At 31.8% G+C, this 13,734-nt stretch overlaps 1 protein-coding gene across 1 annotated transcript in view; it reads right to left on the reverse strand.

Annotated features, from left to right (window-relative positions):
- Nucleotides 1-846: 846 nt before the first annotated feature.
- The window catches only part of LOC133189455 (uncharacterized), a 69,594-nt gene continuing 56,706 nt past the window's right edge, over nucleotides 847-13,734 (reverse strand). The window contains exons 60-79 of the mRNA XM_061324825.1: nucleotides 13,047-13,220; nucleotides 12,565-12,669; nucleotides 12,059-12,153; nucleotides 11,628-11,778; nucleotides 11,117-11,240; nucleotides 10,614-10,812; nucleotides 10,322-10,388; nucleotides 9,764-9,925; nucleotides 7,252-7,344; nucleotides 6,764-6,946; nucleotides 6,517-6,588; nucleotides 6,101-6,208; nucleotides 5,595-5,804; nucleotides 5,060-5,171; nucleotides 4,322-4,389; nucleotides 3,131-3,208; nucleotides 2,664-2,846; nucleotides 2,331-2,431; nucleotides 1,191-1,801; nucleotides 847-1,089 (exon numbers count right to left, since the gene is read on the reverse strand). Coding sequence (XP_061180809.1) covers nucleotides 998-1,089; nucleotides 1,191-1,801; nucleotides 2,331-2,431; nucleotides 2,664-2,846; nucleotides 3,131-3,208; nucleotides 4,322-4,389; nucleotides 5,060-5,171; nucleotides 5,595-5,804; nucleotides 6,101-6,208; nucleotides 6,517-6,588; nucleotides 6,764-6,946; nucleotides 7,252-7,344; nucleotides 9,764-9,925; nucleotides 10,322-10,388; nucleotides 10,614-10,812; nucleotides 11,117-11,240; nucleotides 11,628-11,778; nucleotides 12,059-12,153; nucleotides 12,565-12,669; nucleotides 13,047-13,220 — 2,988 coding nt within the window. The 3' untranslated portion in view covers nucleotides 847-997. The remainder of the gene's footprint in view (nucleotides 1,090-1,190; nucleotides 1,802-2,330; nucleotides 2,432-2,663; nucleotides 2,847-3,130; nucleotides 3,209-4,321; nucleotides 4,390-5,059; nucleotides 5,172-5,594; nucleotides 5,805-6,100; nucleotides 6,209-6,516; nucleotides 6,589-6,763; nucleotides 6,947-7,251; nucleotides 7,345-9,763; nucleotides 9,926-10,321; nucleotides 10,389-10,613; nucleotides 10,813-11,116; nucleotides 11,241-11,627; nucleotides 11,779-12,058; nucleotides 12,154-12,564; nucleotides 12,670-13,046; nucleotides 13,221-13,734) is intronic.

Here is a 13,734-nt window from a genome sequence, read left to right on the forward strand (position 1 = left end):
TTACAAACACAATAATATACATTATGTTTAATAATCTAAAGTGCATGAAGCAAATTTTTACGAATGTAGTAAAAAAATGATCAATAAATGTAAAGTTGATACAATTCAGAGAAAAAAATGTATATAAAATAAGGGCAAAAAAGTTGTCAAAAACAAGACAGATCTGTATAAGATGATATTATATATTTTCTGAATAATGTATATAGTAAAATTTTTGGACATAACTTCCTGAGTATTTTGCAAACTACTGTGAAGCGTTCTTTGAGCAAATAAAATGAGGTTAAAAAATACATGTACATATGAAAGACCTAAAATCAACAGTCCTCTTTTCATTTTTCTTCTTCACAAAAAATGAAGTTCATCAAATATATTTTCTTTCACTAATAACACTTATTGAATGAAAAAAAGAATTCAAGCATTTGTTGCAATAAATATTTACCCTGCTTATCATTATGCTTAATTACAGTAAAACAAGCTTATAGCGAACATGCTTATAATAAATTTAGGATTACAGATGAGTGATTTTAATTCCCCGTGACTTTTACATAGTGAACTTAGAGGATAGACTGAACTACGTTTACAGCAAAGCAAAATCGTGCTTTCCTTGCACTTCTTTATAAACGTGATTTACTGTGCAGCATTCCATTTTTCTAGGGAAACAGAAAATAAACTGAAACGGAATATCTATACAAACAAGATATAATATCAAAAGTATTGCAGTCTGTTTAATAAAAGGCACAAAAAGCGCAAATCTCATTTAAAGATTGCGTTAAATATTTAAAAATTACAGATCAAAGCATTCTACTTTTTAAAGGAATACTAAAAATTTATAATGGCATCCTTTCTAGACGCTTCTGATAAACAAGCAGTCACAGACAATATGTAAATATATCAGTCCTAAACAATTCACATGAATATTCTATATCTTTTGGTATGATATAATTAAGAAAATGGCACAGTCTAATTATTTGTATATAACATGTAAAACTAGTCATGATCATGATATAACGCAAACGGAGCTACTAGCATCTTTCTTCTCGGGTTTCGTAGTAGATCTTTGCATTCTATCAGTATTCTTTTTTGCTTCAGCTATAAATTAGAAAAGAAATTAATAAGATATGCTTTTCATGCAACGAATATTCGAATACCTGTAAATAAACAAAAATTAATCTATATCAATCACGTTATACCTTTTTCTTGCTCTTTTCCTGTCCTCTTAGGAGTGTCATTTTGCTGTACAGCTCCTTTAGATGCCAAAGGGCTTCCTTCACCTTTCTCTCGCACTTTTCTGTTACTCTTAGGAGTTTCATTTTGTTTTACGCCTCCTTTAGATGGACAAGGGCTTCCTCCTCGGTTAATTGGACCACCCTGTTTGATTGCAGCGTTTTTCTTGATTTGAATTTCCCCAGTGCCTTCCCTGTTTTTGACTTCTTCAGAAGATCTTTCTCCTACAGGAGGTGTTCCCTCTTTACTCTCTCTTGTCTCTGCATTTTCAACTGTTTTTTCATCCATTTCTTTATTTTCCTGCTCCGTCTCCTGTTCATCCTTATCATTCTCCTCCTCTTTTTCCTTCTCCTCTTCTTTTTCCTCTTTTTCCTCCTCAATGGGTTCAGGACGTTTCAAAAGCTTTAGAACTGTCGGATGTTTCCTCATGTGTTCTTTAAGAAAGTCGTCTTCTCGCGTCAAGGTGACTAGTCCGGTTGACCTTGAACTGGCCCCACCTAAAGAAATTTTTGTGATGCGGTTTCCCTTCGAATGATTATCACAAAGCCATAATATTTTTCCACTCGGCAAATGACATCTACAAGGAAGAAAAATAGCATGTAAATCAAAAATTACATACTATTTTTACTACAACATATCTTGTATTCTTTAAAATACAATCTACGAAATCCAAGTTATTCAAAATTTTATTTCCAACACCTTCTCCGCAGATTTGAACATTTTTTTCTAATATATTTCCGTCTGAACAAACACCCTTTATTGATCATATCATATATTTTTTAGAATATTAAAAAGAAAGCAAAGCCCTATGTTGAAACTTTACAAATTAGGTTAGGAGAGAATTTATTGACGATTGATTTGTATGTTTTTACGATAATAGCAAGAATTTTTCATCGAAAAAGAGACCGGTAAAACTTCAGTTTAGACCTTAACTTCGGACTGACACCCATTGAGCAGTGATTTATTTTATTTTATTTTTTTTTTTTTTGGACAAAGGTCCCCTTATAAAAGATGTAGTCAGATTTCTATGCAAAAAATGCAGGTAATGTCAAGCAAGAAAAAACATAATGACATGGGATTTCTAAACCTCTGCTGGCTGGGCCTACCTATGAAGTTTTTGCATAAGATCTCGCTTCCCTGCATGGTCTGCAACAAAATGATGAATAGCCTCATATGCCCTTCCAAAGTTTGATTCAGCTAAGCCTTTCTTTAAAATAAATTCAGTCTCAATTCGTTATAATCATTTCCCTAAATTTAAATGTTATCAAAATTATATTCATTTAAATCTAATGATCCATGAAAAAATAAAATATATGATTTTTTAACAGTAATAGATGCATATAGGTAAAGAGAGAAAAGAGTACACGACGTTTTATAACATCACAGGGTACATTTTATAGACACTGCTGAATGTTTATCAAGTAAAGATGTTTAAAAACCTTGTCAATGTAACTGCAATAAGAGTCTCCCGTTTTGCCTCTCAGACAGTTTAGATTGACTGAGCTCTGTTTCAGGACAGCATACAGTCTGGAGAGGTAGGGGGCCGCCTCTCTAAGCACGTGATACACCTCCTCAGAAGACCTCGCACTCAGATTTAGGGATTTCTCCGATACATGCCAACCCTGAAAAGAAATGGAAGGTAAAGGTTTTCTTTATATTTTATTTTGTAAAAAAGAATGATTTTTTTTTTTTTTTACAAATCTATCATTTTTTTCTAATTATTGAAGTCTCATGTAAGATAGTCTTCATATGCATATTCCTTAACATCACACATTTGTTGAAAAAAGACGAAAAAAAATTTCTCCATCAGTTGTATAAATTTACATCATAAAATAAATTATATTTTCAATCGGTTATTTTACCAATTTATTATAAAAAATATCAATTTATCTCTTTCTCAACTTACCTCTTCATGTTCACACATGACCTTGATACAGAATTCCTCTGCCTGCCAGTCTTCATCTTCATCATCCAAAATAACGGCCTAAAGAAAATCACAATTGACAAGCATGTAAAGAATGCAAAATGAAATACGTAAATCTGTGAAAATATTAAGCCTTTAGATTAAAACTGAACTCCGTATGGAACCTTGATTTATGATTTTTTTTTTTTCATATGTCTAAGGAAATTTATTTAATATCATTGAATACTTGATGCAATACTATATCACCAAATGGAAGTACCTGAAAAAAATATGTACAAAGTTGTAATGCATAGGGTACATGGCTTCAGGACACATAACACAAACACAAATTTGATACATTGATTTATATATATTTTTTGAATGATTTGGAATGGAAAAGACATAAAAAAAAATAAATCCCTAAAATAATAAGAAATCGTAAATTTTCTATGCAATTGGTACTTGAATATGCGGTTTTGTGTCGTTTTGTATGTAATTCTATACAAAATTTTGCACCCATTTTTAACATTGTGACGAAATCTTTCAAAATTCTCCCACTTTACCTGGCAAACATTATTCAGGCTACCCATCTTAATATAAATCTATGAGAAATATTGATGATTTCCGAAAAAAAATTGTGTTATTTATCCTAAATAAGACCATGATGATTAAAATGTCACGAATCCTATTAAAAATGATAGATCTGTATTCATCAAAGGAAACATAGCTTCCATACGCTTTTACTTATCGTATTTTAAATTGTGATTTATACACTAGAACTAAAGTTCTTTGTTTTAAGTTTGTTGGAATCGCATACTTCTGTCTGCTTAAGATTAATTTTGAGATTATAAAATAGAACTTGCGTTGCACTTATCATAATATGACTCAAGGCAAAACCATATCAACTTTCTTTTGAAGTTGCACTTATTTTTTTTTCTTTTTGTATATTTTTAAGTCTTTTTATAAGGATTTATTTTTTTAAAATTGATAATTTCATTTTAAGTTTTAGTTATACGGAATAGATTATCTAACTAACGCATATTAAACTTCCATAATTTGAAGGTATTGCAGTACATGCTTCTTGATAAACCACTTCACCGATTTTTTTTAGCGTAAACCACCTCAGCCAATGTTATATAGTACAACTACATAGCTATTAAATCCATATCTAAATTAGGATAAAAAAGACCTAACCTTCCTGCGTTCTTTTCCAGTCCTTGGCCTCCTAGGCGTTCCTTTTTCTGTATTTTTCCCTGGTGATCCTAAAAAAAAATAATTACGGAAATGTTTACATAAATGAACATTTTTATGAAAAGAGGAAACCATAAAGTTCAATGCACGATACATGAAAAGAATGTGTAAAATACTGAATTTATGATAAACTGTTCTTGTCAATATGACTGTTTTGTAATAGAATATTTTGTAATACTTTTTCTTATGCCTACAGATAAATGTGCACACGTGATAACGTACTTTGTAAGAACCAATTTTGAATGCATGCTAAAGGCAGGAAAATTGCAGAAAAGACAGGTTTCCTGAACAAATTGCTCTCAAATCTGCTTCATTGTTAACACCTTTTAAAATTAATTTTTTTCATAATTTTGGCGTCCGAGTATACAAAAAAAATTTTCAGTACATGTCATTTTAAATTGAGTAATTTATATACTTTATGTATGGCACCAAATGACTACACGTTCATGAATTTGTTTTTAACATTAAAAAGTTATGTTTATTGTAAACATTATACTGGACGCTTTTACTCGAGAAGATGTAGAGAATAAAACTAACACAAATGCTGTAAATGATCTATAAAAATTCTTTCAGTGCAATAGAACATGGGAAACAGGATTAAATTTTGGGGTTTTTTTTCTTTTGTTTCATCTTATTACATGTAGCAATACTCTAAAAAAAAAAGCTGTTTTTAAATCTTACCAGCCTTGACAAAATCAAACACCAGTAACCTGGGCAGGACCTCAAAGTTTAACTTGGTCGTTATCATAGTAACATGTCTGAGAAATTTTCTCTGCAGTAGTTCGTATTCTTCCTAAAATTAAAATTCAGAATTTTTCTGATTCTACAAATATATATCATATTCTTTTTAACCAAATGTTTTGTTTGTGTTTTACTTTATACTGTGTGTTATAGATCGGATCTCTTTCTTTTTCACACTCCTAAAGCTTTCTAGCTATCGATGTTAACGGAATTCCATGTCTTCCTTTTTTAATTTTTTTAGGACAGTGTATGAGTTATCAAAATCAATAATCTTTTTTCCATACGAAAATGATTATCATTTGACTAAAAAAGCTACTAACTCTGTAAATTACATATTTGAAATTAAAAACTATCTTATAAGTAGATCTGTTATAGATTAAAATTCAAATTGAAAATTCTATTCCATTTGCATTGCTCTCTCTCTCTCTCTCTCTCTCACTCTCTCTCTCTCTCTCTCTCTCCATATTATAAATACCTGATAGGAAAATTTAAGGTCCTGAGCTTTTTTCTCCAAGTTTTTCTGTCTTTCTTTCTCTTGTTGTTGTTTTTCCTTAGCTTCGTCCTCTGTTTTGCATTTGGTTGCGAGAATCTCTTTTACTTTGGTCAGAAGTTTTTCTTTATTATCCTCTAATTGCATGGAGATCTCGGGTGCTTCTTCCTCTGCTTTTACCACAAAGATTCCAACCTAAAACACCCACCCAGACCAAACTGCAAAACTTACGTCTTTACAAGATAGATATGTTTCATACCTGAACCACCCACCCAGACCAAACTGCAAAACTTACGTCTATATATTCTATTTCCACTGCTTTACTAAAATATATAAGATATCTCTTTATTGAGAAAAGTCTCATTTTGATGTTTAAAAAACACGCATGGAATTACGTGTTTTATTTATCAAAATAAATACATGTATATAGGTAATGGTACATGTAACAAAGCATCCTATTTTACCAATTAAGAACTTAGAGATTTTCATACCTTGGATTTCCAGCGACTTCCGGTGCCGACAGGAACCACGATGACAGGTAGTTTAAGATTCAACACAGCATACTTCAGCTCCATCATACAATTCTCAGAATCAGAGTACTGAAGCAAATAAAGGAAATTGATCTCACTTATATCAAAAACAAGTCCAACCAAGTACATATCCTTATATTAACATAACTTTGTAGAACAATATTTAGTATTTTAACGAAAAATATAACATTTGAAAATTTTAAAAGAGTCATTAAAAAATTAGACAAGGCTATATAGTTTGTTAGCAAGTGAAGAAATTCGAAAAGAGTCCTTGATCCAAAAAAGTTTAATATCAGGCAACCATGGTCATGAAATACGAGTAAACTTGAATGATTTTGACAAAAACATCAACTTCTTAGAAAGAAAAGAAGGGTTACCTCATCTGACACACAACAAACCAGGAGCTTACAGCTTTGAAGTCCCATTGCAATGTCCAGGTACAAACCATACTGCGAAATGAAGTATGCATTATATCAAAGATAGCTCTTGAATTTTTTTTTCAAGTGTTTTCAAAATGCATATTTTTCTTTATAAAACCTGCACTTTAACTTAGTTTTTACAGGATATATATGAGAACAATGTCTTTGCAGTTTATATGTGTTTACTAATTAAACAAAGTCTTACTGTGCCAATTTTTTCAACATCAATCCAACAAGACACTTTCTTATCTGTCAGAAAATCTTTAATATCTCTCGGATCCACTGCTCCTATGGAGCTTTTATCTTTAATTTTGGTTCCCTTTTCGACAGCTTTCTTGGAGTTCTGCCAACAATAGCTTATAAATACATCAGCCGGTCTCTGTTTGTCCTACAATTAAAAAAGTTCAAAACATTTAACAATTTTCTTTAAGGTTTGACCATTGTTTACCACATTGTTTCTTGCATTTATGCAACATTATTTCACCTTTCCAGACTATTCAGCAAAACATATCAATAATGAATTAAACTGTATGATATTTTTTTTCCAAAGCGTGCTTAATATTTTGAAAAAAAAATTCCTATATAACTAGCTTGACCTAAACTTACATTTAGTCATTTCAATTTATAATATTATATCTTTAGACTTTTCCTATATTTAACAAAGATTTCTTTAAATACGATGATAAAGTGAACCTTTTCCATGGCAATCAACGTCTTTTCCACCATATCTCTGAGATCTACGATCTTAGCTTTATATCTATCTGGACTTCGTATCATACAAACAAACTGTGAAAAAACAAGAAGCCCATGGGCCACATCGCTTACCTGAGCACATTGGCTAGGAAAAAAAGCAAAAATCAGTACAGTATTGAAAGGTTTACAGGGAGGGGGGTGTTGAATTTTAAACTACCTGATGATGCTTTCATATCAATATAACAAATGGCTTTGTTGTTCTTGAGCAGCAGATTTTTTTCCCATATATTCATTTGTAAAAATTTGATCCCCCATTGTAGCCCCACCCTACCCCCGGGGGCCCTCATTTGAACAAATTTCATTCTACACTACCCAAAGATGCCTCCATATTAATTTGACTAATCATGGCTTTTCTGTTCTTGAGAAAAAGACTTTTTCCTATATATTCCTCTGTAAACTTTGATCACCCATTGTGGCCCCAACCTATCCCCGGGGTAATGATTTGAACAAACTTGAATCTTCACTATCTAAGGATGCTTCCATATAAATATGACCAATCATGACTTTACTGTTCTTAAGAAGAAGATTTTTAACGATATTTTCCTATATATTTCTATGTAAAACTTTGATCCCTAATTGTGGCCCCACCCTACCCCGGGGGTTATTATTTGAACAAATTTGAATCTTCACTACCTGAGGATGCTTCCATATAAATTTGACGAATCATGGCTTTACTGTTTTTAAGAAGAAGATTTTTATAGATATTTTCCTATATATTTCTATGTAAAACTTTGATCCCCCATTGTGGCCCCACCCTACCCCCGGGGGTCATGATTTGAACAAATTTGAATCTTCACTACCTGAGGATGCTTCCATATAAATATGACCAATCATGGCTTTGCTGTTCTAAAGCAGAAGATTTTTAAAGATATTTTCCTATATATTTCTATGTAAAACTTGGATCCCCCATTGTGGCCCCACCCTACCCCCGGGGGTCATGATTTGAACAAACTTGAATCTACACTACCTGAGGATGCTTCCATATAAATATGACCAATCATGGCTTTGCTGTTCTAAAGCAAAAAATTTTTAAAGATATTTTCCTATATATTTCTATGTAAAACTTGGATCCCCCATTGTGGCCCCACCCTACCCCCGGGGGTCATGATTTGAACAAACTTGAATCTTCACTACCTGAGAATGCTTCCATATAAATATGACCAATCATGCCTTTGCTGTTCTTAAGAAGAAGATTTTTAAAGATATTTTCCTATATATATCTATGTAAAACTTTGATCCCCAATTGTGGCCCCACCCTACCCCCGGGGTTTATTATTTGAACAAATTTGAATCTTCACTACCTGAGGATGCTTCCATATAAATTTGACGAATCATGGCTTTACTGTTTTTAAGAAGAAGATTTTTAGAGATATTTTCCTATATATTTCTATGTAAAACTTTGATCCCCCATTGTGGCCCCACCCTACCCCCGGGGGTCATGATTTGAACAAACTTGAATCTTCACTACCTGAGGATGCTTCCATATAAATATGACCAATCATGGCTTTGCTGTTCTAAAGCAGAAGATTTTTAAAGATATTTTCCTGTATATTCCTATGTAAAACTTGGATCCCCCATTGTGGCCCCACCCTACCCCCGGGGGTCATGATTTGAACAAACTTGAATCTACACTACCTGAGGATGTTTCCACATAAGTTTCATCTTTCCTGGCCCACTGGTTCTTGAGAAGAAGATTTTTAAATGATGCCATTATTTTTTCCCTAATTCCTAATTATCTCCCCTTGAAAGAGGGCGTGGCCCTTCATCTGAACAACCTTGAATCCCCTTTACCCAAGGATGCTTTGTGGTAAGTTTGGTTGAATTTGGCCCAGTGGTTCTTGAGAAGAAGATGAAAATGTGAAAAGTTTACAACAACAATAACGCCAACGATAACGCCAACGACAACAACGACGACAGACAACGGACAAATTTTGATCAGAAAAGCTCACTTGAGCCTTTGGCTCAGGTGAGCTAAAAATGTATTTTTTCTACAAAATGCGTTCAAAGGCAATTACTAGATATGGGTAACTTTTGTTCATAAGAAAGTTCATAGTAATCATTGATTAAAAAGTTAACCGCAATTCATCCAAAAAATATCAATGCTGTAAAGGTTTCTGTTTTCATTTTTCATTATAGTGCCCTTCGCGCCTTTATGGTTATCCGCTATTCCTTGTACAAACTAATACAACTACTAATATCTTGACTTAATATGCTCTGAATTTTATGTTTACACTAAACAGTAAATGAAGCATATTGCGCAAAATCTTCAGTGTGATAATTAAAATACATTACAATATTCGTTTCTGGTTAGGTAAACAATTTTGTTTCATTATGGATTTTCGATTTTTTATCCTTAAAAGTTGGGGGGAAATGCAACTAAGAATTATAGTAATTTTGAGCTAGTATATAATAATTTTAAATCTTGACACTTAAATTGAATTAAGAGGCTTACAGCATCACCAATTTTCATTCCAAGATCTGTTTCCTGCCAAGCCATGCTGGGTCTTACAACTACAATAAGGATCTTCTTTCTGAGTTGATTAGTGATGTACAAGAACATATTATGGCAAGTTTCATCCTTCTCAAATTGGTCAGACATACAGCAGACAACAACCTGAAATTCATCATATAAATTGCAACAATACATACAATATACTACTACCTTTAATTCTACATATCAACTACGAGTGAAATAAAGACAACATAGCAGATACAGCACATCTGTCTCAACTATCATATATATTAAAACATATACAAGTGCATTAAAACATCACAAAATAAATTAATTGATCAAATAGTTATCTAACATGTAGCATACAACATACTTTTATTAGAAATTCTTTCAAACATATAACAGTAAACATATTGCCTTCACAACTTTTGATTGCTTGAAACATCTTATTGTTGTGTTTCATGTAAAGTTTGAAATAAGAAAAGAAATATAAGATCATAGTAAATGAATAAAGCACACAATTGCCTAGTTTGCCAAAAACAACTTCTTCTACAATACCTTTGAGTTCTTTAGCTGAAGTGTCATCTCGCTGACTCTATCTGGGGTTACACTTTCAGGCATCCAACTAAAAATTAGAAAACATATTATAATAAAATATGCAAAATTACTTTTGTAAAAGATTCTATTAATTGTAAATAAAGGTAATACATTTTACTAATATTTTCTTTTGAGAAAGATACTTCATGAGAAGAATGAATATAACTAAACTATATTATATAACCAAATAAAATTGCTCAAAATGATAGCTCACTTTACTTTACCTATATCATATGCACATATATGTACTTACACACTGTAATTCCAAGCAAGCAAATCATTCTTTACTTCTTTCGGATTGATGAGGTCTTTCTTGCCTTTGGGAGGTATATCTGCTTGACAGTATAGAACAGCTACATCATATTCAATGTCATTATTGATTGACTGTAAGGCGCTGATACTGTTCTGAAGATGTATGTCGAAGTCTGAATTCCGATCATCCGGCATGATAGCTGAAGAAATTAAATGATTTATGAGAACAAATGTGCCTTACTTCGTGATCTTCAAAATATTTCAAACAACAAAATATTTAGTTTATTTAGTGGACATTTATTATTTATGCTTTCATCTCCCCCGTTGTTATGACAAAAGGCTAGACAGTTGGAGCTTGCTGAAACCGTAAAATTCAAACAATTCTACATGCAATTTTTGCTTCTTAAAAAAAAAAAAATAAAGGACATTGTTAACTGTCTTAAGAGGACAATCTATCACTCTTTGTTTTGAAATGATCTACAAATCTCACTATTCACAACATACCCAATAACTGTGTCATAGCAACAGTATGGAAATTCTCAGTGCATTGAAGAAAAGGAGCATTCATATTCTTTCCTTTCTTGATGATGGATGCTTTGAAGAGGTAAGGGTTCCTAAAGCTATCAGACTGTAAACACATACACCTTATTAATAACCTCAAAAACGTAAGTTTCTTACTACAAACAAGCATAAATTCTTATTGTCATTAATAACCTCGGAATTCAAAATGTATTAATAATTTTACGATGTATCTTGCATATATTATTTAAGGTTCATCAATACTCTGATAAGAGAGATAACTATTAATGATATAAATGTCTATTATTCCTTTATAAATTTTATAAATTCGTCAAGTTGAAGTGTCTTTTTGTCCAATTTTGCCCCGCAAGCTATGCTATAATTGTTTGTGTTTAACTTAACAAATACATATCTTTTGGAAAGTCATGAGAGTTAAGGAAACATTTTATATGAGTGAGCAGAGGGTTTATGAACCTTAAAACTTGTAAGAAATTACCCCTTTAGCAATACAGTCTGGACAAGGAAGATAATAATCATAGGTCACTCCATGATATGATTCTGTGATAAGGCTCTCCAAAACTTCGTGAATCAGGAACAAAACGTTCTCTGGACGTGGGCCCTGTACAGTAACAGTCAGCTGACGGTCACTACAGATAAAATCATTTTTAAAATTGATGGAAGAAAAGGACAAAAAGTTTTGACATGCAACACTCTTTTGAATTTTTTTTTCTCATACACAGGCTCACTCATATGTCATTTGATTGACAAGAGCTTATCCACAAAACGTCATGAAAAATACGGCGCAATCTTTTCCAATTTTTCTTCCTTTGCATATGATTATGCAATTTTTTTTTTCAATAACCATATTTTCTGTTTTTTCTATGTTTTATGGTTATCAAATTATAGATATTCAGTGGTTTTTCATACCTGTTCTGTTGGATCAGAGCTAAGTGTTGATTCTTTTGTAAGTAGGAGCCCTTTTTCCAGATCATTTTTCCATCAGAAAAATTAAACAATCTAACCTGTGAAAAATTGAAAATTAATAATTTCCTGCTAAACAAATATTGCTTTTTTTTTCCATAATACTTTTTTTAACAGATTCGATTGCAATGAAAAAAACCCGCATAATTTAACATATAAATTTGTCCGATTGATTTGTTTTATATAGAAAATGTTAACCTTTTTTGTAAGTAAAAATTCATTAAAATGATGATTCTTTTTCAATTTCGATATCATACATTCATGTTTAACTGGTATATTTAGAATTCATTCTTTCATTATGTAAACTAACTATGTAACATTAAACCTTGATTAAGATAAATTGTAATGATTTAAAGTGAAATTAACTCTCAAACAGCACTCACATATGTGAAATTATACAATATCTAATAGGTGGGTTTTAAATAATTAGATAATCTGATTAATTTAATCACCTGAAGTCTGTTGAAGAGGCCTCCAGGAAGGTAGACAAATTTGTAGACGATTTTGTTTTCACTGATGCCATCAGATGAAAGCGGGTCAAGATCAGGCCATCGAAACTGCAAAGACACATCTAAGATGAACAATTTGACGCGAAAAATATATAGACTTTTTATTCACTGGAAATATATACATGTAGCATCAATGCAACTACAATATATAAGATATATCAGTAGATTTTTTTTAATTAATTTTTTTAATCAATTTTTTAAAGGAAAAAAAAGATAATTCAAAATACTTGACCAAAATTAAGATACTTGGTATATTTTTTTTTAAATTGCGGTGGTACTTGATTATGGGTAGGGGTGACATTGTACAATAGAAACTAGTTTTTTGATTGGGAAGTAGTTTTTTTAAGCATGCAAACGTCATATCAATTTACATTTCAAGTACTTTCATGCTCTTAATTAACAATTGAATTTTATCAAAAACTTACCTCTTCTGGTGGCTCCATTGGAAGAAGACATGGTACTATATTTAGAGGTTGGCCTGGAAGGGGAAAGGTCAGGTCAAATTCTTCTGTGAGGCTGAGCAACCAGGGTCGAAGGTCAGCGTCATATTTCTCCCATACAGCATCCAATTGAGAATGCTCGAATCGGCCATCATTTTTCTGAAAGCGTGTTAAAACGAACAAAATTGATAACTTGATACAAGGTCCCTTAGTAAGATAACTTCAATAATTTTGTTATGTTGAAACCTTTGATCCATGGGCTTCAGAATGCATATGTGCATTTCTGTTTATTTGTAAATAAGTACATTTAAAGTATTCTTTTTACTTGGTACTGTTTTTTTCATTACATGTATGTGTATATTCAGTATTTTTCCTTAAAAATCAGCATCTTTCTAGTAAATTTAAGGATGTTGTGCTCAAAACGAATGATCCAAGTTATTGCATCACAAGTGTCATAAAACTTTCTTGATCTTTCATCTTAAATCCTAAATAACATTTACTCTTAAGTGAATCATACAATAAACAGCACAAACTAAAACGTTTTCACTACTTATTCAAACAAAATCTCTAAATGAGTTATCATATTTCTACACCCAAATTTAAATTGACCAGTTTTCCCTGCCTTAATTAGGCAACATCAATCATGATAAAGAGGAAAGAAATGTAGAAAAGC

The sequence above is a fragment of the Saccostrea echinata genome, unplaced genomic scaffold (genome assembly GCF_033153115.1).
Source record: "Saccostrea echinata isolate AGI-Se365-2 ecotype Australia unplaced genomic scaffold, CSIRO_AGI_Sech_v1 ptg000018l, whole genome shotgun sequence".
NCBI classification, from domain to species: domain Eukaryota; kingdom Metazoa; phylum Mollusca; class Bivalvia; order Ostreida; family Ostreidae; genus Saccostrea; species Saccostrea echinata.